Source organism: Micropterus dolomieu, linkage group LG17 (genome assembly GCF_021292245.1).
Source record: "Micropterus dolomieu isolate WLL.071019.BEF.003 ecotype Adirondacks linkage group LG17, ASM2129224v1, whole genome shotgun sequence".
Taxonomy (NCBI): Eukaryota; Metazoa; Chordata; class Actinopteri; order Centrarchiformes; family Centrarchidae; genus Micropterus; species Micropterus dolomieu.
Genome location: NC_060166.1, coordinates 3,324,833 through 3,351,859, shown reverse-complemented (window position 1 = coordinate 3,351,859; position 27,027 = coordinate 3,324,833). Strand labels below are relative to the sequence as shown.

Below are 27,027 nucleotides of genomic sequence, written 5' to 3'. Positions count from 1 at the left end.
TAGGAAGGGTTCTGGTCGTCCCAAACGTCTTCCATTTGAGGATTATGGAGGCCACTGTGCTCTTAGGAACCTTAAGTGCAGCAGAAATTTTTTTGTAACCTTGGCCAGATCTGTGCCTTGCCACAATTCTGTCTCTGAGCTCTTCAGGCATTTCCTTTGACCTCATGATTCTCATTTGCTCTGACATGCACTGTGAGCTGTAAGGTCTTATATAGACAGGTGTGTGGCTTTCCTAATCAAGTCCAATCAGTATAATCAAACACAGCTGGACTCAAATGAAGGTGTAGAACCATCTCAAGGATGATCAGAAGAAATAGACAGCACCTGAGTTAAATATGAGTGTCACGGCAAAGGGTCTGAATACTTATGACCATGTGATATTTCAGTTTTTCTTTTTGAATAAATTTGCAAAAATTTCTACATTTCTGTTTTTTTCTGTCAAGATGGGGTGCTGAGTGTACATTACTGAGAAATAAAATGAACTTTTTTGATTTTTGGAAAATGGCTGCAATGAAACAAAGAGTGAAAAATTTAAAGGGGTCTGAATACTTTCCGTACCCACTGTATATTATATACTATATATTCTTAATACTCTGTGACCAAGAATGGGCCCATATTTGCAGCAATAAACACTCCTATGGTATTATTTATTGCGGAGAGAAGGATTCGCCTTCCAGTGTGTTTTTTCTCATTACGCTAATCAACACATTTGGGTGATGTCATTGTAAATGTCATGTTTGAAGTGTATCCACAGACATATCCAACTTTAGTTAAACAATGTCGGCATACAATTTGTCCATTTTTGCTATAACTAACCTGGAAACCGTAATGGATCCAAACTCATTTGTGTTTGCCATTCAGAGCCAGTGAAAATACATGATTAACGATATTCAGGTTCAGATTATCTCCTTGACTTACCTGGTTAACGAGGCTAAGCCGACTAGCATGCTACAGCTGACAAGACAACAACTGGTGCACTGCCAAAACTTTCCAGCTAAAACTCGCGAGTCAACATAAATATGACCATTATGACACTAAATGTTTGGCTCACAGGGTGTACTGAACCAAGGAAATCACATAGTAAATGTCCTGTACTGAAAGGTTCGGGATGAATACATCAGTACACCCCGAAAGAAGGGTGACAGGATTGGTTGTTCGTTCCATTGTCTACCTACAGTATGTTTTCCTATAAATTGACTTATTGTGGTTCATTATCAGAAGCAAAAGCAGAAGTAACGTTATATTGCTATTGTTATTAAACCTCGGCGCTAGGAGGTTGTGTCTGATGGTTGGAACAGGTGACTGCAGTACACATCCCTTCTTCTACTAACAGTCGATGCTGGTTTCTTTTCACCATGATCCCCATCTTACTCTAACTTTACCCAGATAGTTTTAGTTGCCTGATCAACTTCACCAAACTGCAAACATAAAAGAGGTAGATCAGAAACATATGAATGATATTTGGGTCTTGTAGCTTGTTTTGGAAGGCAGTGAAAAACAATGATGGCTTGTTTGGCATGTCATTCTACAGACAGGGACGCCAGATCAAAAAACTCTCATATGGCTCCTTTTGGAAGGAAATGACAAACAAACTAGGGGGTGATGTGGTTTCTGAACTTACCACCAGGAAGCTGTAGCCTAAAGTCAATTAGTGATGAACATGTCCAGAGTGCTAACAACAGCCAATGGTATGCCTGGCTTCCATTATTTACATCTTATTGGTCCAGTTTTGTAAATAATTTACTGGTGATAGATAACCACCAAAACACAAAAAAAAGATAAATAGTATGTCACATGATTTTCTGACTTTGCTAGTTGATGAAGACTGACCCAATGCAGCTTAAAGAAGTAACAACCAGCAGTCTTACATCATAATAAATTAGCTGTCTCTTCCAAATTCAAGCAAAAGGCTGATTTCTTGACCACATTTCTTGGCAGAACCTTTGGAATGGGAGAGACTTGTTAATCCAATAAAACATATTCTGTCTTGAATGAAAACTTTGAAAGAGAGGGAAATAGGACCCAGTTAGGTTATTGAGCACTGGAGCCAACAATCTACTGACATAGCACCAGTAATGATTCTCATCTCAAAGCTAGAAAGATAATCTACCCAAAACTCTGCAGATTAACTTAACTGAGGCAATATCAGAGCAAATGGTGAGTTAAAACAAAAACAATGCATCAAACAAAGAGACATCCATGCATCAAAGCAGAACACAAACCGTGGGAAGACTGAGGCTGTGAAAAGTTCCTCGCACAACAACTAGTAGCATGTACCATTTGGACTGGAGATAAAAATCCAAAGTGACATGGGGGGATGGAAAAAGTTGGTGCCAGGGAGTGGGGGGGTTTCTGGGCTGGGCTGCACATCACAATGAGTGGCCAACAAGCTTTGTGAGCGGTGGAAAATCACATCAAATCCCACACACACACACACACACACACACACACACACAGGAAAGGAAAGGTATGAGCAAAGTATGGAAGTATGAAAGTACAGCTGGGTATACACAGAGGTAGAGAGATACAGGGTGTAGACAAAATAATTTCAGGGTTGATAGACTAGCAGAGATGAAAAGTGTTGATTCACGATTTTATTTTCACGCAAACTCTATCTGGGGTCAATGCCTGACTATAGGTCTGATACATGCATTACTATATTCCTTAACTCATTATCAGTGGCCAGTGGTGGAAGAAGTACTCAATTTTCCTACCTAAGTAAAAGTACAGATAGCACATGAAAAATGTTAACTCAAGTAAAAGTCATCCAGTATAAACCTACTCCAGTAAAAGTAAAAAAGTACCTGGTTTTAAAAATACTTAAGTAATCAAAAGTAAAAGTACTACACATTCAAATCTATTGAGCTTACAAAAAGCAATCTATCTTCTTAAATTCACTAAGAAACGTGTGAATACAGCATTATAAGTTGTAGTGAATCACAATAAGGAAAACGCAGGAGTCGCAAGAGGACAAGTGGATATTTCCTATATGTGGGGAGGATAAGTCTGCGTTATTGCTCTGCTGTTGTGGTAGTATCCCCTTCAGAACGTCTGACAGACACAGACTTTGGGTATGTTAAGATGCGACAAGGAGGCGGAAACCAAAACTAACTTCTCAATTCACAATCTCACCAAAAATCCACACATTAACTTCAGCACCTCCCATAAAGTACAGCTCACAGTCCCAAACAGCAAAGTTGGCTTCAGTTTTTAGATGTTTATATTGCAAAACTCTACCAGCTACGTTACACCTGACACCACAGAACTCTCATTACAATCCTCCCTCTGTAAGAAGCCTGAATGGAAACCTTCTAGAAAAACCCAGTGCTGGTTTGAACAGACCACTGCGCACTAACACAGACCTCATGAAGTCTGATAAGACTGGGGACCAATCTGAGCTGCTTGGATCTGATGCTGGCTGTACATCTCTCGCTGTGCTCGTACTGGCTGAGCCTGCCTGTGTTTCACCTGGGTCTGTGGGACCTGCTAAAGAAGTCTGTACTGGGTGTGTGACGATACTGGCTGAGGCTGGATGTGGATCAGCTGTGCTTATACTGGCTGACTGGCTGGAGTCTGTTCCTGTACTGGCTGATGATCCCACATCTACTCTACTGACAAACTTCAGCATAGTCCCTGTAAATTATATATATTTTCTATATATTAATGTTATCAGCTGCATCAGGCCCATTCAAACCAGGTTTCTTTAGTACATTTTCAAATATAAAATACTATTTATAAAATGACTTGCCTGAATATGTGATTTGAATTATTTACTGAGATGTGCGTCGTTCTGTCCAGCTAATCAACATATCAATAGTCAATGTGAATCCACTGTCTCCCATCTTGCATTAGTCCATAGTTGTAACTAAACTTCACTGTCTTGTTTTTAAATGATGTATGAGCAGTGCCCTCACATCCTGTCTCTGGACTGGTCCCACAGATGTATCTTGCTCGAATGCATGAGTTTAATTTCGTGCACTTGTATATGAATGTATTTCCATGCTCAATGTGGTCATCTTTCTGAGCTACAGTTTATAAACGCAGTGGCCCGTCTGCGTTTATCAAAAGAGTTGTATTTCACTCTAACATTGTTCAGTCACAGTCTGGCTACAACCAAGACACGACAGACCAGGAGCTGTGCTGCTCAGCTGGTTAGCAGGACAGACAGACAGAGAGATTCACTGCAACTGCACATTAGGCATAGGTGTGATCTGCTGACTTGGAGAGGAGAGAACACAAGTTTACCTGGCTACTTTTCCCGCAGTTCACTCTCAGCCTAGAAGGATAGTCCCTCTTCATCCTCTCATCCAGCTCTGCGCTGGACTGTCACTATATATAACCGTTCTCATCTCAGGATGTCCAATACATACACTTTCAGAATTTTGACATTAAAAGGTACCCATTAGCGTCTGTGGGAGAGGTTGTCTCTACGTTCGTGTTAGAAGTGTCCCCCGAAACCCCCTCCCTTACCGTAACCATCAGAAATGTTCATGCCTAAACCTAAGTCACTGACTTTAAGCATGTTGACGGGCTTCCATACAGCTGTTCACATCGGCCTCGCGGCCGGTAGGGTTAGCCTCCTTTGTGCTGCTGTGATGTAGCAAACGGTGGCGTTTCGTACGGACGCTGAAGGGTATCTTTAGTGTCAAATAATTACACTTTGTCATTGTCTGAAAGCGTCGGTAATAACGCACTGAGATTAGAAAGCGTTGGTATGCTGGTGTCTCATCAGCTGGGCGAAGTTGATTTCTCAGTTTTAAATTTGTTTTTCACAGTTGCTCCACTCAGGTGCACTGCATAGGCTACTAATACCAATTTAACGAGGTCTTGAGCATAATGTAACAGAGTAAAAAGTTGATATTTGGCTTTGAAAGCAAAGTGAAAGTAAAAAGCGGCAACAACAAAAAATACTCAAGTAAAGTACAGATACCAAAAAACACAACTTAAGTACAGTAATGAAGTATTACTTTGTATGTACTTTCCACCACTGCCAGTGCTGACATAACTTTAATTTACAACCAATTTTAATTAATTTGCTCCAAAGGTGGGTCATATAAGGTTGAATACTAATTAGCAGCATCTATCAGCTATAAAACATGGCTAGGAAATCAGCATCTAGTGAATCCGAATACATTCTATGGTTAAAAGGAGGAATCAAACAAGGCAAACAAAAATTTTGTCTTGTCTGTTGGTGCTACAGGACACATTAGGTAGGTAAATTTTAAGTCACAACATAATAGGTTATATAATGAAATAGAGTTTGTAACTCCCTTCTGCTACATAGACGACAATATACAGTAATACAGAATCAATTGTAAAAAATGGTAAACAGTTATTTACTATCAATGTAGCAGTGCTGAGGATGAATTAGAGTTTAAGGCTCTGATAGCTTGGGGGAAAAAGCTGCTCTGCAGTCTGGTGGTGTGGCAGCAGAAACTTCTATATCTCTTCCCAGAAGTCAGCAGGGTGAACAGGCTGTGGCTGGGTGGGTACTGTCCTTTAGTATCCTTTGGGCTCTGCGTAGGCACCTCACCTCACCGATATCACTGATGCTCAGGAGATGGGTACCAATGATCTTCTGAGCAGTTTTAATCACCCGCTGCAGAGCCCTCCGGTGCTGGGCCGTACACATCCCATGCCAGTTTGTTATGTTTCCAGTCAGGATGCTTTCTGTTGATCCTCTGTAAAAGCTTACAAGAACTTGGCGTGGGAATTTGGCCTTCTTAAGCTTCCTCAAGAAATACAGCTGTTTTAGAGCTTTCTTCACCAGTGTGGAGATGTGAGACGACCATGTCGGGTTCTCTGTGATGCTGATTCCCAGGAACCTGAAACTGTTCACCTGCTCCACCTCAGCTCCACTGATGTAGACAGGAGTGTGTGTCCTTATCTCCTTCTTCTTGAAATCAACGATTAGCTCCTTGGTTTTGCTGACGATGGTGGCTGTCTTGAAGCAGGTGGGAACCCTCTCCTGAGACTGTGAGATGTTGAAAATGTCAGTAATAACATCAACTAGCTGATTGGCTCAGGTTTTTAGTACACGGTCAGGGATGTCATCAGTCAGCTGATTTACTCCTCTGGAGGTGCAGTAGACTTTACAGCTGACTCCTTGTTGAGGAGATCACAGCGAGCATAAAAGGTGTTAAGATCATCAGGTAATGTGACCTCAAACATGATGGGGGAGCTCCTTCATTTTGTAGCCTGTGATGTTTTGATGGCCTGCCACATATCTTTGGTGGTGTTGGTGTTGAGGTCTCTCTCTAGTCTCTGCTGATGTCTCCGCTTCGCCTCCTTGATGCCAGCTTTCAGTCTCGCTCTGGTGTTGCTGTAAGCCTTACATTTATGTAGATACACAGTCCTCCTCCTCTCGTCTTACCGGACTCTAGTGTCCTCTCTGCGCAGAATAAACTCCTTCCATCAAGTGTGACAGCTTCCTCTGGTACACTGCTATGCAGCCAGGTCTCTGTGAGGATGAGGGCACAGCAGTCTCTGCTTTCCCGTTGCTCAGCGAGCCTTAGTCTTACTTCCTCAATTTTACTCTCCAATGACATTAGCCAGGACAACCCGTTTCTAGTTAGCACCAATATTGATTAATGTATTTCTGTCATAGGTGATCATAATTAAGCTTCCATAAAAAAAGAAGTAGAAAAAACAGATTAAAAACAAAAATATAGCAAAAATTACGGGATATTTTGAGATTGTTTGAGATATTTTCTTATGGACCAAATAGTTGGCTAGACTGTACTACCAGAGTATTTGTTATAAGTCCCTGATGACAGCACGGCAAACACTCACACACATTATTTATTATTTACAGGACATAAGTCTTAGAACTCATTACACAATCTGTTTAACACCAACACAGACACAAATGACAACAAATAGGGACAAACATTTACAGGATGCTTACTGACATACAGCCTAATATGACCCACCTTTAGCAGTATTAACAATGTACTGTAGATTTGTTACTGCACAAAATAATGTGTATGTTATTTTCACAGGGTAATTATTTTGTCTACTCACTGCCGATAGAGACAAATAGATAAAGAGAGATAGAGGGAGAGATGGAGATAGATTGATAGAGAGAAAGATAAAAATGGAGATACAGAGAGAGATAGAGAATGCGAGATAGATAAAGAAAGAGAGAGATAGAATCAAATCAGACATTCAGAAACTCCCCTACTGCCTAGGAGAAATGCCCAAATGCCAAATGATTGCAGCAAAATGTATCTCCTCCTGCCATGAATTGAGAACATCCAGTGGAAACTCAGTAATATAGAAAATAAATAATTGTTATTGTTTGTATAAAATTACTGTGATATTATCACTTGTTTGTTATTATAATAATTGTTCTTTGGCAGGAGAATATGTTACTGCATGTCAAAAAGCAACACATATTTACAATTTAAGATGTATTTTCTTTTTTAATTTCATTTTATGGTTAATTATTTATATTTTATTATTTATTTGTGACTTTCTGCTTTGGCAACATGTTGTAACTAAAATGTCATACCAATAAAGCCAATTGAATTTAACAAAATTGAAATTGATATATTAAGAACGATACATAGATAGAGAGACAGAACTGAATATATTGAAGTGAACGATAGATAGATAGATAGATAGAGGTAGGGTATGTAGGCATTGAAGGGGTGCTGATAGTCACCTCTGTTGTAGGTTTGACCTTGGTCCATTACTGACACTGTCAAAGAACAACATAACACATTGGTCATGAGGGGGTCTACTGTTAGAAATGTAGTGTTACAGAATAGATGATTTAGGTTGGAGGTGCTAATGTGCAATGTGGAAATTAATGTGACTCTCTTGTGTTCCCAATGTACATACATTTCTAAAATTTGCAGTCCTGATTAACAGGGCAGCCAATGCGATCCCTGTATTTTGTAATAGCTGTTATAAAATGTCCTCCCATTTTGAGCGTGAACAAGTACCTCATCATTTTACCCAAGATATAACAGTGACTGTTTTGGTACCATTCAACACTTACAACTCTCCTGAGCGGATGTAAGCTGTAGTTATTGAAGAAACTTTCCTCACAAGAAACAGTTGTATGTATGTGTGTGTGTTTGTCACAGCCATGACCAGGAACTCCAATTATTTCTATTATTTTCCTCCAAAACATTTTTCTTACTTTGCCCGACCTGGAATGACTTTACATCTGTTTGTGTCCACTCCCATCTTTCCAGTGACAATGTATGCATTTGTGCTGTGTCTAACATTTGCTTTGCATTCTGAAGTGTTTGACTTTGACAGCAGAGATCGTGGATTGCATTCCACACTGACAAACAAGCTGTCTTTCTTGTTTCTATTAGGACTTAATCATTTTTTAATATGGTTAAAATGATGGAAGTGGAAGTGGGATGGACTGACTGTGGGAATATCTGAGAAAGGAGAAAAGAAATAATCTGTACACATAAGTCTTGACATGTTGGTAGCTAAATCTATTTCCAGTGCCCAGGACGGTTCACTTACTGAAAGGTACAGTATGTAACACATTGTGAGTGTACTGAGCTTGAGTATATAACTAAAGACACCTCTTTCAGAAGAGATACTGCAATGACAAGCCTGAAATAAGAGTAGAGTGGAAGAGTGGAAGGAGAGACACAGAGGGGATGAGACATGGTACCTTCACTTTCGATTGTGTCGACTGCATCATTGACCAGTCGAATGACGGTCACTATGGAAGCTTGTGGAGGGAAAAAAAGGAGATAAGTTTTGAAATACAGTCATTCAATGTGAAAAATGCTCATCATGGTGTTAAATTGCGTAGGGCTGCCCCTACTGCCAATTCTGTCTGCAGAGAGGACAACATTGTCTGCTTCTGGCACAGTCAAGACTGATTTGGATGTTTGGGGGGCAATTTGCATAACATACTGTTCTCATATATGGAGGTAGTTTAGGTTAAAAAAAATACTGTCTAACAAAGAGAATTAACTTAACAAATGCAAAGAAAGCTACATGACAGCAAAACAATATAAAAGCAAAAAACAACACTAGTACGTTCCTACTGCTTTTTAGGGAATGACAACTGTATATCCAACGAAGGTCGAGGTCAAGGGCAACTGGACTTGGTTGAAGATACTAGAAGAAGTTTCGTCCCTCATCCAAGACACTTCTTCAGTTCTGACTGACTGGTAGGGAAACTCAGCTATTTAACCTATGGGGTTGTTAGATAGGATCGTCAATACCGCTCCTGTTAGTGCTCCTGGCTGTTTTAACGACAGTCGTCATGGTCGTTAGAGCCACCTGTGGCCAAGTCTGAATGACCATCATTGGCATCTTCACCTGAGGTCAATAGGTTATGTTTGTTGAGTTTCCTGGGAAGTGATGAAAGGACAGCATTGTAAGTGGGGGATAAGTGGTGGCGTAGACCCCCTCCCCTGTTCAATGACGGCTTCTCGACCCGGGTGTAGATGCTTCCTTGACACCTCTTTCAAACCATCCATCTTCTCTGTCTAAAATGTGCACCTGGTGGTCCTCAAACGAGTGTCCTCTGTCCTTCAGATGTAAGTAGACTGCAGAGTCTTGACCTGAGGAGTTGGCCCTTCTGTGTTTAGCCATGCGTTTGTGTAGTGGTTTTTTAGTTTCCCCAATATACAGGTCTGTGCATTCCTCACTGCATTGGACCGCATACACTAGATTGCTTGTCGTGTCTTTGGGTGTGCGGTCTTTGGGATGGACCAGTATCTGGTACAGAGCTGTAACATCACTAAGCAAGGATCAAAACATCACCATCTTACCTGCGGACAAAGGAAGATGCATGGTACTCCTTAACACAGTGGACTACCAGGACAAAATCAACAAATTACTAATGGACACAAACACATATGTGACACTGAAGCAGGACCCAACCAGCGGGTACAAGAAGAAGGCTATAGACTGTCTACAACAACTTCAGAAAGAAACCTCCATCACCCGGGAACAGTATTACCGGTTGTATTCTGGAGAAGCCATTCCATGCATATATGGACTACCCAAGATACACAAAGAAGGAGCCCCACTCAGGCCGATTATCAGCAGCATCAACTCCGTCACCTACAACAATTACTCGACCTCTGTCTAAACACCACCTATTTCCAGTACAACGGAGGGTTCTACAGACACAAGCATGGCTGTGCCATGGGCTCACCAGTATCACCTATTGTGGCAAACATCTATATGGAGGAAGTGGAGGGAAAAGCCCTCAACTCCTTCAGAGGAACAGCACTGAGCCACTGGCACAGATATGTGGATGACACTTGGTCAAAATTAAAACCCAAGAAGTGCAAGCCTTCACAGAACACATCAACTCGGTGGACAGTAACATCAAGTTCATACGAGAAGATGTTCACAACAACAGTTTGGCCTTCCTGGACTGTGCTGTACTAATTGAAGAGGACAGGAACCTGCAAATTGGAGTGTACAGGAAACCCACACACACGGATCAATACTTACTTTTTGATTACCACCACCCACTGGAGCACAAGCTAGGGGTCATCAGAACCTTGCACCACAGAGCAGAAAACATACCAACAAGTGCAAAAGCCAGAGAGAAGGAACAGAAACACCTGAAGGGGGCAGTTACATCCTGTGGATACCCTAAATCGACCTTTGTGAAAACACAAAGCCACAAAATCCAGGAAGAAGACCAACACTACAGGGGATGAGGAGAAGAAGGTCAAACACAACAACATTGTGATTCCATACGTGTCTGGAGTATCAGAAAACTCAGGAGGATTTTCAACAAACACAACATCCCTGTGTTTTTTAAACCCAAGAACATGCTAAGACAGAGGCAGTCAGTGGCGGTTCTAGACCAGTTTTATTAAGGGGGCCAGGCTGGGGCCAGTTGTGTTGTCAGAGGGGCCCATTCAATCCGGGACAAAAGAGACAAAGGCAATGTTCAAGGTTTCAAAATGTCTTGTTTAGTATATAATGTAATGTTTTAATATGTTTCAATAACTTACAGTTATTTGTTTCAGTAACAGGATCTTTTCAGTAACTTAGTTATAGTTTTATTAAATTACATTATACAAAAAAAACATTCCTGTTAACTTTAGCTCAAGTTACAGGACATTCTTTGATGCAACACTTCTTTGTAAGGCTTAATGAACAGTTTAAGCTCTAGTGTACAAGACATTCTCTGGATCCCAGTTTGTATTTTGTATCCCACTATAACTTTTGTTAGGAAACAACACACTTCTCCATATTCACCCCTGTTATTAGTCCTGATGTGAAGTATACACAAAATTAAATACTTGATAGTACACCATCATCTGTGCTTTATAAAGGGGATACATATTTTGGTAGACTGCATGTCCAGCCAGGTAAAGAATTGTTTTTTACTGGCTTAAGTCTTTATTGCACCACGTACTTACACTAACCAGCGTAGTTGTCATCAATGTCCGCTGATCAGCTGGCTGACCTCGATCCGTGTGTGCGCGTGTGTGGAGGCACTCTGCAGACACAGAGGAGCGGGAGAGGCTGCAGGTCAGACAGTTGTTGAGCCTTGATTGGCGGTGATCGGTACAGCGAATGTGAAACTCAACCATGAAGATAAGGAAACCATATAGTTCACTCTTTAGCTACTTCCATTCACTATACATATAGTTGTACTTTTGTTGTCATATCCATTAGAGTATGTGCTGGGCCACATGGAGGTTGCTTCCGGTGGATGTGGGCGCCAATTCAATGGGGCTGCTGTAGACTTTTCGTTCAGCGAAAAAAAACACCACACAGTGCAGTGAGGAATGCACTGAACTGTACATTGGGGAAACTAAACAACCACTACACAAACGCATGGCTCAACACAGAAGGGCCAACTCCTCAGGTCAAGACTCTGTAGTCTACTTACATCTGAAGGACAGAGGACACTCCTTTGAGGACCACCAGGTGCACATTTTAGACAGGATGGATGGTTTAAAAGAGGTGTCAGGGAAGCCATTTACACCCGGGTTGAGCCACCACTTATCCCCTACTTACAATGCTGTCCTTTCATCACTTCCCAGGAAACTGAACAAGCATTTCCTCTTGGCCTCAGGTGAAGATGCCAACGATGGTCGTTCCGACTTGGCCACGGGTGGCTCTAATGACAATGACGACTGTCGTTACCACAGCCAGGAGCACTAATGAACCAGCGGTATCAACGATCCTAGCTATCCCAGAGGTTGAATAGCTGAGTTTCCCTACCAGTCAGTCAGAACTGAAGAAGTGTCTTGGAGGAGGGATGAAACGTCTTCTAGTATCTTCAACCAAGTCCAGTTGCCCTTGACCTCGACCTTCGTTGGATTACTATGACCTGGATGACTGAGAACCTTCACAGACAAGTGTATAAGTAAGGCTGAGGCAAAATTCACATATTGTATATCAATTGATGATTATATGTTATATATGATTTGTGAATTATGATTCTGAAAAGTAAAACAATGAATATCATGGATTGCAAATAAAATATAGTGACACAGCACAACCACAACACAACTCTATGAAACAGTCAAAACCCCTTAGCCTCTTCGCAAATGCTTACATGTAAACCAAAATGCTGTGAGAAAATGTTTATGAAAACCTTTGGAATGCATTCCTGCATTATTTTGCAACAGTAATAGCAAATGGATAATTCATGCAAACATACATGACTAAATGTCTAAAGAAATCTAGATATGTAAAGGTTGAGAAGAACTGACAAAATATTGTTGATTTTGCTATTCTTAAGCTGATGATACACAGGGAAACTTTTTGAGTAATGTTGCTGGGCAATCTTGCTGGTTGCAACTGGATAGCGGTGGTACAGGGAGGGTGGTGGAGTGATGGGGGAAGGGGATTACGGTAATAATCTTTACTCATTACCACTGACGGCAACATTGCCCAGCACCATTGCTCTAAAAGTTGCTCCGTGTATCATCAGCTTTAGAGCCTTACCAGTAGTGGTGCTAAAAATATTTAGTTTTCTTATGATTTGTTTTGATAATTTAATTGGTAGTTGACAGTGTAGAAGTAGACAGGAAACACTTGGAGAGAGACAGGTGAATGAAACACATAAAAAAATGACCTGGGAGTTGATCATGAGGTCAGTAAAATTAAGAGTTTATGTTAATGTGAACATGAATTTGCAATCTGTCCATGTTTGTAAATGGAACATTCTCCTGAAATAACAGGTCGATCAGTATTCATGGTTTTTGGGTGAATAAACGACAGTAGTTTGAAATTAAAGGGACTTGCGGTCACGGAGATGTAAAATGAATGTCTATGGGAGTGTTATTTGATATACGATTAAAAGTGCCACCTAGAGGCCGATTGACACCAAATTTCACAGAGCCTCTTGGGAGAGCGTGCCAAATAAGGTCACCGAGCTTGGTGTAGATCGGACATTGCAAACCTAAGATATGACATCACATCCTGTTTTCAGCGTTTTTTGCAAACATTTGTTAGCTTATAATTGGGATATTTTTTGGCGGATCAAAATTTCCTCTACAAACTTTTATCAGCTTGGTCCAGAGATTGTTCATGTCAAGTTTGGTGCCGATTGGAGCTGCCGCCTTGTTAATTAAAATAGGTTTTACGGTTTTCGCGATTTAGCGAAATGAAAACATCATCGTACAGAGGTGTGTCCTATACCATACGAATCGGCACTATACTCCAAACACGCAGATATGTTGTGGTAGTTCGGCTGACGGTGAGTGTCCTGTTAATTACTCCTTTTTTTTCTTGCATTCCATTTTCCACTGAGTTTTGCCTCTCTCCCTGTGTCTCCTCCCCTCTCCCTGTGTGTGTGCTCTCCCTCTCTCTCTGCTCCTTAGCCCGGCTGACAATCCACACCTGCGCCTCATCAACCTCCACCTCTGTCTGCCACACCTGCCAGCAATCAACCTCATCTCAACCAGTATTTCTACTCCGGTTCTCCACTCAATCTCCGCTTGATCGTTGTCGCTCCAGACTTGGTGTCACTGCTATATTCAAGCTTTTTATGATCTTGTTTGCGTCTCGCTTCTCCGTCTCCTGCTTCCCAGAACTAATCCTGCCTGTCTATCTGTTTCCCCCGCTAGGTCCACTCACCTCCTGTCCAGTCTGCTGGGCTTGCCTACGTACCTTCTCCCCTCGTATCACCTCCACGGCGCTCCCCTGGCTCCCCTTCGCTCCTTGCCAGTCTGCCAGCCACCACCCTCCTTCCCACCTCGGCCTCCTGTCCTCCTCGGCCCTCTCGCCTGAACCTCTCCTGCCCCTCCAGCTCCTCGGTCCTCCACGCTCGCGTCTCCCAGTGTCCTTCTCTCCCCCTTCTCCTGTCCCTCAACTCCCCCTTTTTTCCCCTTAATAAATCACTTTAAAAACCAGAAGCGTTGCGTTGTCCGAAACCACAACAAGATATAAGATTTATGAATGTGTGATGTAGCGGTGCGTAGTTATGAGGCAAAATGGCCCTTGGTTCAAAATCCTGTTTTTCAGCTTCGATTATAGCACCACCTGTCATCAGGGACCCATAGAGAACAAAAGACCCAAATTTGGTATCAAACTATTTTGTTTTAAATAGCGTCACCTAGGGGCTAATTGCACCAAATTTTGCACAGCCACTCAGCCAGCCATGCCACATTAGGGCTCCAAGTTTGGTGTTGATCGGCCATTCCAAACCTAAAATATGACATCACTTCCTCTAACTAATGCTTTAGATGGGGTAAGGTGCACCTACAAGTAGGCCAGAAGGTGCATCCAATCAATTATTATAATTGATAAAGAGTAATTAACCCAGAAATATTTCACAATTTATGAGATTTGGACACGCAGGAAGTGAAGTCAGGTGACCTTCACTGTAATTGTCACATTAATAAACACATTGTTACCATTAACTGTCACAGTTTAATTAGATTTAGGTGCTAAAATGACTTGGTTGTGTTGAGGAAAAGATTATGGTTTGGGTTAAAATAAGCACATTAGTTGAAAAGAAGTCAATGTTGACTTGTGGTTTCACACGGGAATTGAACAGTGGTCTCTTCATCCCTAAGAGGTTTTTTTTCCGCTGTCTATACCATATGACCTGACTTTGATGGCACAGACTAAGTCACAAATATTAAAGTAATTTTATTCATAGATAACCCCTTGAGATGAAGCATTATGTTTTCGATGGTGTCCAAATATAAAGCGTATTACAATTTGTTAACACAACACCATACATACATATAGAGTCAAAATCCACAAAAAAAAACTCTTTCAGGCGCACTGGGTCAATGAAAATGTCCAGTTTGAAAACGTATTAAGTCACAGTTGTCTAGTGGCAGTAACCCGTTAAGCTTTGATAATGCTTCTTCCAGTGGAAACATAAAGCACTGCAATTGGTTTCTGCATGTGGTGCTTAGGGGCATTATGAGGTGGCATTGGGTTCACTACGTCATCAAGGGGGATTTAATTTATTTACCCAGCCTGGGCCCCAACCTGGCCCAGCCCGCAATTCTAGGTCGCTCGATCTGTAACTGCTAAATAAAATCTGTATTAGCCCTTCCTATCCAATTGCTGTCCGTCCAGCGACTGCACTACACTCACTCACCCACTAAGCAGTGCATAAAAATGACAACCTCGGTCCTGGTGCCACCATACGGGTGGGTCCTTTTCATGATTTATATCTGAAACATACTGGTTTGGAAAACACAGTGGAAACAATAGGACAAAGAAATGAGACCTTAAGGGTTCTTACAGGTACATGTTAAGGGAAGCACCAGGTTATAGTTTGTTAAGTTTCCGCAGTGGAAAACATATAATATTGTACTCTCCCTTTCTTTCCTCTGTTTCCATACTTTCTACCTCTTACTAATTGAGTGATTCTTCCAGTACAACTACAGTCGCAGGAAAAAGTATGTGAACCCTTTGGAATTACCTGGATTTCTAAATAAATTGGTCATAAAATGTGATCTGACACAAGTCACAACAATAGACAAACACACACTGCTTCAACTAATACCACACAAGCAATTATGGGTCTTCATGTCTTTATTTAACATACTGTGTAAATATTCACGGTGCAATGAACCCTTGGACTTAATAACTGGTTGACCCCCTTTGGCAGCAATAACCACAACCAAACGGTCAGGAGGAATGTTGGGCATGCAGCCTGGAGGAGCCGGGGATTGAACAGGCAAGCCGCTCTACCTCCTGAGCCACAGCCACCCATCAAGCCAGCATTAATGCACGGGCTTACTTGGGCTTAAGCCCCAGGCCTATGAAGACAAGGGGCATATCATAAGCCAATAAAAAAAATCACATTGTTTTGTAGTTTGTCGAATCTTCTGTCCATCACTTGATATTCATGTTTTTGGCTGCTGATTGATACAATTTACAAGTGACCCAAGTGTGAAACAGGATGCGACAGCCTATCAGAATGTAGAGAAATAGTGACATGTGGTGTAGCCAATTCAAATTTATACTAGTCACAGAAGTTAGTTGCTAGCTAAATGAAAATGTCGGGAAAGAAAAAGTTTGAGAGTGGTGCTCAAAAGCGAAAAATATTGCGACAGAAAGAAAACAGTGAGAGGAATTGTTAAAAAAGACCTCTCTGCCTCAGAACGACAATACAAGCACGAGAGAAAACTCTTCTCGAGAACACATTTCAAACGCAAGCTTGGTAATGGTGAATATCTACTCAAAGGTTGGCTATGTTAATCACCATCGCAAGGTAGTGTGCTTTGCTTTGCATGCAAAATATTTGGCGAGAGCAAAGACAAGTCATCACCATTTGGCAGCATGGGCTACACTAATTGGAAGCATGCAAGTGAACATAAAGCAGAACATGAAAACTGTGACATGCACAGGAAATCTATGATTGCTTACATCAACCAGACAGCTGACCGCGGGACAGTGGACTCGGAACTCAAAAAACAGTTTAATGATGAGTGTGAATATTGGAAACAGGTTCTACAGAGGGTTGTTGCTGTAGTGAAATATTTGGCAGAGCGGGGACTTGCTTTTAGAGGTGATAGCCACAGGTTTGGAGACAGTAACAATGGCAACTATTTGGGTAGCATGGACCTTATCAGTCAGTTTGATCCTTTTTTAAAAGCCCATATTGATAAAAGTGGAAATGCAGGCAGAGGAAACCCATCCTACCTCTCCCTGACTGTGTGTGAGTAGTTCATACAGCTGATGGGACAGAAGGTGCTAGATGAAGTCATCTGGGGGGGTGAAACTTGCAAAGTATTTCTCTGTCAGTGTAGACTCCAGATATCACACATGTGGACTTTCATTCTGCGGTACGTATTGCCAGAAGGCTGTAGAGCAGTGGCGTCTTCTCCCAGAAGCCAAGGGAAGCCAGACTTCCCCTGTTTTTATCAGACTATTTTTATCATTTCAATAAAAACACAATTTTTATAGTTTTGATAAATCTTATAAGCTGTTGCGGTCATCTCTTCCCCATTTCTCACTATCTTACAATAAGTGAAACAGCGCCCCTAACTGCTATGCGTTGGATTTGTGGTGAAACCCAGCGTAGACTGGGTCTTAACTCTTAACTGAACTGCAGCTATTTGTGCGATTTTTAATGTGGTTATATTGTTTGTTTTGCTTTGCTTGCCTGGATTTAGCTGTGAATGAATAGTCCGCTGAAGTAACCTTACTGTTTTTACAGTTACGCATAGATAATGAGCACCACAGACAGCACCTGCCACAGGGCACTGGGCCAGGTTAGGCTACCTGAATAATTGTCTATACTCTGTTGGTCGGGTACTCGGTTGTTAGTCTTCAGTGATGTTGTGTTATGAACATTTGGCCAAGCATTAAGAAGTATGGAGGCCTATTTGATACATGCACCACTGCTACTATGCAAATGTCTTCAATCGTCTTCTGATTGAGCTTGTGAATGCTTCTTTTATTCTTAACCTGCACTAAAAGCAGCGGGCTATATATGCTATTTGGGGTGAGAGAAGAGTGACTGAGTGAGTGAGAGAGAGAGCGTACGTCTCAGTAAATGCAACTTTCAGTGTGTGTATTGATAACAGATGGTGTGCATCTTTAAAGTTTGATTCAGTTTTGTGTAAAATTATACCCTGAACTGTAATATCACAATGCATTAGATAATTGCCCTCCAAAAAGGACATCCCCTCTCACTGCTGCATTTTCATATTTTGTGCAGTCCTTGTTTAATTTTTTCTCAAAGACCACTTCACGCTGGCAGACGATAAAGGCTGGGTTTCAATCTTATGATAACAACGTAACAGAAACTTTAAAAACACTTTCTGATACTAGATGATCAGCGCACGCTGTTGCAACCAGACTGGGTGCGAACTACGGGGGAGCGAGGGGGAGCTTAGCTCCCTTAATAAGACATCAGCTCCCCTAAAAGCACAATTTGTGATATTTTGGGAGTCTCTACAATATTGAAAGCATGCTTTATTGCCATTAATTTCAATATTTCTCTATCATCATGGATCCATGCGTAGAATCAGGAGCGTCAGACTTCATCCAGCCAGAGGGAACGATCACCGACCGTTTGCAGCAGGCCGGCCGATCTTCTGTCCCTGGCCCTGTAAGCTCCATCGCTCCACTCCCTCTCCAGTACAGGTTGTGTCACTAGTATGGCCGACGTGCTGTGAACGGTTCGTGATCGTTCCCTCTGGCTGGATGAATATAACGCATGATCCATGTACTACTGCAGCTGGGGACAACTTTTCTAAATTCTTCCATCTCACGGACAATAGATAGGGTCAGGTCACAAACAGCTGTTGTGTGAAGCGTAATTGTAGCAAAATGGCTACATATAATAATAATACTAATAATGACCAACATGAGCGGCTTCCTTCTCTAAACTGGCACTGGTGAAATATAGACTGCGATCAAGCATGCAGCAAGACAGTCAGTAACTTCACACTGATGTCCACTGAACACAGCATTCTTTGTGAGTACGATTTTACTGACATAATCAAAGCTTTTTCTACATCTTTGTCAGGTATTTTTTTTATTTTTATGGAATACTGTCTTCGTTATATCTCCCGAGAGAAACTACTTTCTACTTTTGTTCTGTATAGACATATGTGGTAATTACACATTTTTATTGTGGGCCTACAAAACCTCTCAGCCCCAGGGCCTAACGGCAGGTTAATGCGGGCCTGTCAATAGTTAAATTATAGTGAGAAAGTTCCTGCTGTTGGGCTTTCCATATTTCTTCTTGTGTCCTCTGAGGGCCAGGTTGCAAGTTGCCAGGGTGGTGGTAACATTCACAATACGCTCAAGAACTTGTCTCCAGTAAGTGGCAGCGTTTCTATTCTCCCATGTTCATATATGACATGCGCTCCAACATGAACCTGAGATTGTGTGTGTGACTCGATCCTGTCAGACAAATGTTACTAATCCAGAACTCCTGTGACACACGCATATCTGTAGAAAGGGGCACTTCGGTCTGCAAATAGCCAACAAGGCTCACAATAAGCACAATCCAGGGTAGGCTAATTACACAGCCATGTTCATGGATGTTTGATACCTGCCTTGGTAGTGGTGGTGTAATAGGTCCTCTTCTGTGTGCCACTTGTACACTTACACTTGCTAAACATCACAAATAGCCTACAGACTTTTCCTAACAAGTTACCGTTGCAACAAACATGACAAGATTACCAAGCAGCACATTATTGAGCATGACAGGGTAAAGATTAGATTTCAAACTTTGTTACTTCATACATTTTTAAGAACAAACAACTAAATTTAATAACAATTTGATAACAGAAACACATAATATTAAAAATATATTATGTGATATAGTGTAATCATGAACATGATATATGAGGTAAGAGGGTGGTATAAATAGCAATCATTCTGTCAAAAAAATAAGTGGAGTGAAGTCTCATAGGCCAGGTGCATATTTTATAAATATTGCTAAAGGCGGGCATGAGGCCATGGTGCATTGCACCGCCTGAAGTTATGCGTGTACTTTTTTATATATTTTATGACCAATTTATGCAGAAATCCAGGTAAATCCAAAGGGTTCACAGTTTTTTTCCTGCGACTCTATTTGTTTAGCAGCATGCACATGAAAATTGGATTCATTTTATACTTTTCTAGTATGACATCCATGACTCCATTTACCCATTTATTGAAGTCTGAGAGATGTACGTTTTCAGGCTAGGCTGGAACTGATCAAGCAATTTCTTGACAAAAAATAAAAGTATGTCAGTACAACTGGTTTATTCAGATCTTGAATACATATTTTTATGACAAATTTAAAAGCACTCTAATTTAGTCCACAAATTCACCAACATTTTCTCCCAAATGGATGAAAACCACATCTGAAGGATAGCACAGGTGTTGCATGGATATTGATAGACGCAGTGTAATCAACTAATAAACAAGCAAACAAAACAGTTTAAAATAAGTGTAAAAGAACTGAAACACTTAGGGAACTGTTTTATTCTGAGAATGCTTAACCACTCCTGCTGTAGGTGCAAGGTGTGTCTTACCATTGTCATCACAGGAATCAGACTGGAAGGAGCTCAGTGATTGGACCTCTGAGTTACTGCCTTTGTTGCTTTCTGAGAAACACGTTACTTCTTCTGCCATGTCAACCATCTTACCTGCAGGGAGAGTTCAGGGAGTAAGAACAGCCAGATTCCAAAACAGAGACAAATCTAGAAAAAATGCCTTTTGAGGAGCTGAAACTATGACTATTTTTTAGGGGTGTGTAAAGAACTTTTGTGGTAGCAGCTTTTGCCTTTTGTGTAACTTTGAACAAAACAACAATGGTTTAACATCTAACCTATGGAGTTACATAAACAATAGTGTTTATGAGTGAAATAACATTTAGAAAGTCTGGAACACTGACTGCATAAGTCACCAATTTTTACAGAGGTCTCAGCAAGTAAACTTTTAAACTATATTGATAAAAAGAGCATTCTTTACACATGCTGCCAGGAAAATGTACTAGACTATGTAAGATTTGGTGATGGGAAAACAGATGTTGGCTAAACAATTGGTCAAGCTGACAGTTGCAACCTGGCAAGTACACTCAGTTCCCATCGAAAGTGTGTGTTCTATTTTTTAAGGAAACCTCACATATCATTTGACATATAGAGAAAGCTTATCTTTTGCTTCTTCGAGTCCCAGAAACAGTCAAGGGCTCCGGGCTCATTAGAACAGAAATAGCCCTTGGGAGTTGTGTAATCTCTCATGTTGGAAGATTAATCATTCTGTTTTGTTACATTCTGGGAATTCTGACATTCTGCATCATTATGGGCTGTGTTCGAAACGGGCTAAACTGCTGTCGCAGAAGGTGTCTAACAGGACAGCGAGGTATCGAGTGCTGTTCGAAACAGTTTTGAAGGCTGCATCGATGGTAACTATTACCCATAAAGCAGTGCAGCTGTGGCCGCCATAGCTTTCAAAAACTGGCCAAGATGGCGGACAAACAAGCAGAATTTGTACACAAATATACGTCTTTAAAGGTTTTTAGTAGTTTTCTCACTTAGATTTTTGAAAATCTAAGTCTAATCTTATTAGCCCGTGACTGTAACCAACCAAGTTTGTTCAGTATGATTTCTGAGGCGTCTGTTAGCCATTTGGCTTTTCAATAGCTAGTTGGCTGATGCTAAGGCTAGCGTCTCTTCTGACAGCCAGAAGAGACGCAAGACGGCGTGCTGACGTCACACATTGCCGTAAGTGCTGCCCTAGAAGGCTGTTCGAAACTAATGTAAACAGAGCTGCCTTCACTTGAAAGCGATGCCTTCTGAGGCAGCTGTCTGTTACGGTATCGAGGCAGCGAGGCAACTGCCTTCTGTTTCAAACACAGCCATAGTCTATTCAAAAACTAGTTTAATCTGAATTAGTATTGAATGTTAGAAAGTATTCTAACATTCAATACTAATTCGGTTGCCTTTAACAATGAGAGGATTCTGTGATATTCCTATTGAATATCACTTCTGGTATTTGAGATATCTTCTCAAAAATTTGGTTTACCCAATAGCAATATTTCTGACAAATTTCTTTTTATTGTGATTGTTTTATTTTGATACATTGTAAGCTCTATTCATTTATTCACTTTTTGTAATATATAATTCATAAAACTTTAGTCATGTCTACTGATGATCTATATTGATTACTGTATCTGCACAACCCTAACCCGTCAGGTGTAACAGTATGTGTATTCATTCTAAACCATTTGGTACAGGATGTTTAGTTTGGTATGCGATTTTTTGAGTTTGGTACGCCCTGTGACCCAAATAACTACTTTCAAAATAGTCTATTTATGTACTACTTCCACATGCGGAATGGAAATTCTAGAGCTAGTCGGCTTAGACTGGTTGACCAGTTAGTCGAGCTCATGTAACGTTGCTGCCATTCGAATGTCCAACACAATGGAGTCCTTCCCATAGCATTCAGGCAGCCTCTCACTGGAGATTTGTTTACAGCTGTGGATGTGCAACCACACCATGTGGTAGGGAATACAGAATTTAAACAAACATCATGTAGAAATTTTATTATTTCTACATGATTCTTTATTTATTTTTTAAAGAGAGTGACCGAGCAAGATGAAAGAGTAAATATGGGACTGACTTTTACTTGTTGGCATGAACTTAACAAGCTGAAAGAATGCAGGACAGATGCCGAGCTGGCCTTCTTGCTGTTGGACTAGTCAGTAATATTGCTGTGTCTTGTGTTGTTGCACTTATTTGAGGTTTAGCTGTTAGCCAAGTTGGCTAAGTAATGAAATCATAACAAATGCACATGCACAGCTGTCCTTATGTACCACAGTGGCGAATTACACTCTGAAATGATAATGGATGCCAAATCAAACAAAAAACTACCTACATAATGTTCCTTTAAGCATTATGGTCAAAGTGCTGCAGAGCCCAAAGGATACTAAAGGACAGTACCCACCCAGCCACAGCCTGTTCACCCTGCTGCCTTCTGGGAAGAGATAGTTTCTGCTGCCGCACCACCAGAGTGCAGAGCAGCTTTTTCCACCCAAGCTATCAAGCTCTTAAACTCTAAATCATCCTCAGCACTGCTCCATTTAAAATTGTTTTATTTGTATGACTTATTTTATTCATCCATTCTCTGTATATAATTTTTGTATGTAATGTTTGCTTTTGTGTGTAGCATAAAGGGGACTACAGCTTCATCTCATTATACCACCCTGTGTTTTAAAATGAATAAATTTACCATGTACTTTGTTTTCCAATTTTAGGTGTTGAGAACTAAAGGGTGTGAGTAAGAGGTTCACTTACACTAATGTATATTGTAGCATGAGGGTAACATAAGTAACAAATTATCTGGAGACTATTAAAGCAAAACGTCAGGGTTAGATGCAAGCATTTGCAGTATTTCTGAACCATCTCAGTAATATATATTTGTAATATACAAAAGCAGTAAGCTGGAGAAAGGACCGTTTCTGTCAGTGAGGCTGTGGCTTTTTCCTGGAAGTAGTTGTACTTGAATGTGCATGTAAGCACATTGAGCAGATCAGTTACATATGTTAAATTAGATCAGATAATTAGATGATTGTGTAGTCTGCCAGGGCCTCTTTTTCACAGGTAAAATGAGCAGCTTGTAACTCTACACAGCAGTTAAGTATGACATTTCTCACTCAGAGGTCCAATGATTTGTGGACACTATATCTCCTCATAATATTTCTTTATTAACCCTAACATTTTCTAACTGTAAGTTCTCACTTTGGCACATTGTAAAAAAACCACACTCACCCTCATCACTGTCCCATGGGCTCTTGCGTATGGAGTCACAATCTGAGCGACAGGGTGACACTGCCGGCATGTTGGGGGCCACGCTGCACACCACCACCCCCCTCCTGTTGGTTCCTGACAAGATCCTTGGTGATTCTGGATGAAAGGTGGTCATCTCTGTATGCTCCACACCGCGCCCATCCACAGTCTTCTCCAGTGTGGGCCGTGGGTCTCCTTGGAAACATGGTGTGTATGCCATGGGCCTGACAGGGACCTGTGGAGGTCCCATCATCCCACCCCCTCCCCCCACAGTGGGCCCCAGCCCTGGCTCTGAGTACAGGTTGAGAGGGTCTCCAGGTGTGCAGTGTAGGGTCTTAAACTGAAGACCGTTAGCCTTGTTGAGGAGTGCTGCAGTGGCCGGGTCCTGGACCAGAGACAGATTGTTCCGCGAGTAGTTCTTCTGGAAAACCTTCTTGCGGAAAGCGATGAAGAGGATGATGAGAGTGATGATGACAAAAAGCACCACAGAAATGCCAATCAGCTCCTCTTTACCAACCACAGCGTGACCTGCCTGCATGTCAGGGACAACGACAGGCCTCAGGCTGCAATGTTGGCCCACGAAGCCCGCCGTACAGTTACAGTAGAAGGAACCGTGAGTGTTGACGCAGACACCGCCATTCTCACACTCACCCTCTGGATTTCTGCGGTCGCATTCGTTGACATCTTCATCACAGCTATAGGAAGGAGGGATGGAAGAAAGAGGGGAAGAGACTGGTGTGAGATGACAGGGTAACTTTGAACAGCACAAGTACCTCCATTTTTTAATCAATACAAATTCACACAGAACTTGATATCAACTTCTAGTTGAGAGCCAAGACTTCCCACTGATACCACATCTGTCTGGCTGAATTTGGAGGAAATGCATAAACAATGATAGGACACCTTCCTATCATTGTGACATAAGAGACCTTCAATGAAGATGCCGGGGCTATTATTAGGCGCTACTGAAGTACAATCAACTATTGCAGGCATGGGATTACTAGCTAATTTTGTGGCCATATTTTAGATTTCAAAATCTAGTTTTTAGATTCTCATTATTATAGATTATGTTGTGCTCAGGTGAAGCACATCCCTAAATAAAGTTGTGTTCAATCAAATTACCAGTAACTGACATACACAAAACCTGGTAGTTCTATTATACCAGCGGAACCGTCTTGTTAACTTTCTGAGATGAGATGACATGACACGGTTGTCAGTTGCATGTCTAGAAAGGATCAGTCCTTTCGGGGTGCTCAGCCCCTAATGAGAATGTAACGTGCATACAATGCCTTGTAAAAGTGTTCACTAATCGGTGGAGACAATAAGTAGGCCTAATAGAGAGGAGCTGGTGCAGAGCGGAGCGGGTCAGTCAAGGGCGTCACTTTGTGTTGAAATGTGGTGGGGACATAAGGGCTCAGATCAGGGGCGTGATGATACATTTGGGTCATGAGACGTGACAATGCATGAGAACAAGACAAGAAGATTTTTAGCATTATTTAGAGTAAATATTTTATGCTGAAATATATGTGACCCCCAGACGGGGTTCTGGGTGTCCTCCCCTGAACATTTTGAGCATTAAACTGGTAATTTCCTGCATTCTGGAGACATTTTCTGCTCCAATTTACGGTGGAAATGCCTTTTTTTTTATATGAGGGAAAACTACATTGCATTGCATGTTTTCTTATTGTGCAAATCAACCTTTCTCAAAGCATTTTCATTTGTTAGTTAAAATTTCTTGGTGCTGTTTTTCAGAACGTTTTTAATAAAAGCTTTCAAAAAGTGATGGGGACAAAATCGAAATGTGGTGGGGATACGTCCCCAGTGTAAATGGTGGACCAGTTAGGGTCAGGCAGCAGCGAGCTGTAGGCTCGTGTTCACTCCAGAGGAGGAGGGTGTTAAAAATGTTTCCCTAAGTTAAGGTTCAGTCTTGTGCTTTCAGTTAGATTTTGTTACATGCTTGCTTTCTATTTTAAGGAAGTAGTTTTCTGTTGCTGATTGAGTTTAATTTGTCAGTATTATTTAATTGTTAAGAAAAATCTTTATTTTGGTTGCACAGAATCTGTAAAGTATAAATTATCTCTATTAGTATAATATTCTAACATTAAATTAAAACTAATTTCATAGCTAGGCTACAGTTGGCAGTGTTGGGCAGGAACTGTAATAATATTACTTTTCATTTACTCATTTTTCAAGTAACTAGCAGTGTAACGGATTACTATTTCCAAAACATTATTACAGTTACTAATCCAAGTAACGCTGCGGTACGAGTTACTGAATGCACCACCCTTGGTGGGAATACGCGACTGTGCGGCAGGTCACCTGCACTGGACCTGATGTTGTTCAAGTCAGCTGTCAACCAACAAGCTAAAGTAAAGTAAAGTAAAAGAATGGAGAACAAGGGAGATGGACATTCTTTCGCCCCCTTGCTCTGTTTCTTGTCACACAATCCTGGCTGAGTTCAGCCCTGACAAAACTTAGCAAATCGGTGCAAAAGCTTTTTGATTGAACTCACCCCAGATGGAAAGTAACTTGTCTGCTCGGCGCCATTGAGTGAATCAGAATTCATCAAAAACGAGGCTCAGTCCAAGTTGGGAGGGCCGCTTGTATGTATACTGAAAGTATTAGTTTGCCCCAGCCCCAGACTGACAGACAGTGTTCCAGTGCGGTTGCGGATCATTATAAAAGATTAAAAACTGAAAAATGTCAGTATTTATCAGCTGCTATGTAAGTAGAAAGCTAAAGTCATTGTGTGGTTTTCAGAGGGAAAGAAATTGACAATTTCCCCATCGACAGGAGCATAAACAGAAGAGGGGAAAGCAGGCTGGGCTACATGCCACAAGTTAAGCAGTTCTCCCTTCAAAGTCCACTCCCCAGCATCTTCTTAGACAATGTTCGTTCATTGGATAACAAAATGAACAAGTTAAAACCCAGGCTATCCTCCCAGAAAAGTGTGGAGAGGTGCTTTCTACTGATGTTCACAGAGACTCAGCAGCAACATTGCAGACTCAACTCTCCAGCTAGCTCACCTTCTGTGCCAGCGGGCTCCGGGCAACATCTGTAGAAGAGGTTTGAGCATTTTTGTCAATAACTCCGGGTGCACTAACCTGGTGCTACCTTAGCACTTCTGAGGCTCAGCGGTAGAGCGGTCGCCCACAAACTGGAAGGTCTGTGGTTTGATCCCCGGCTTCCCCAGGCAGCATGTCCCCAGGCTGCAAGTGTCCTTGGGCAAGACACTGAACCCCAAATTGCTGTTGCTGTGCCATTGGTGTGTGAATGTGTATGAATTTTATTTCGTTTCTCATGTGCAGTTGACTTAGCCTCTCCGCCATCAGTATATGAGTGGTTGAATGTGATG

At 41.4% G+C, this 27,027-nt stretch overlaps 1 protein-coding gene across 1 annotated transcript in view; it reads right to left on the bottom strand.

Annotated features, from left to right (window-relative positions):
• fat3a (FAT atypical cadherin 3a) overlaps positions 1-27,027 on the bottom strand; it is a 345,169-nt gene that overhangs the window by 4,743 nt on the left and 313,399 nt on the right. Inside the window, exons 26-29 of the mRNA XM_046074254.1 lie at positions 23,655-24,367; positions 20,418-20,531; positions 8,645-8,704; positions 7,667-7,702 (exon numbers count right to left, since the gene is read on the bottom strand). Of these exons, the coding sequence (XP_045930210.1) occupies positions 7,667-7,702; positions 8,645-8,704; positions 20,418-20,531; positions 23,655-24,367 (923 nt within the window). The remainder of the gene's footprint in view (positions 1-7,666; positions 7,703-8,644; positions 8,705-20,417; positions 20,532-23,654; positions 24,368-27,027) is intronic.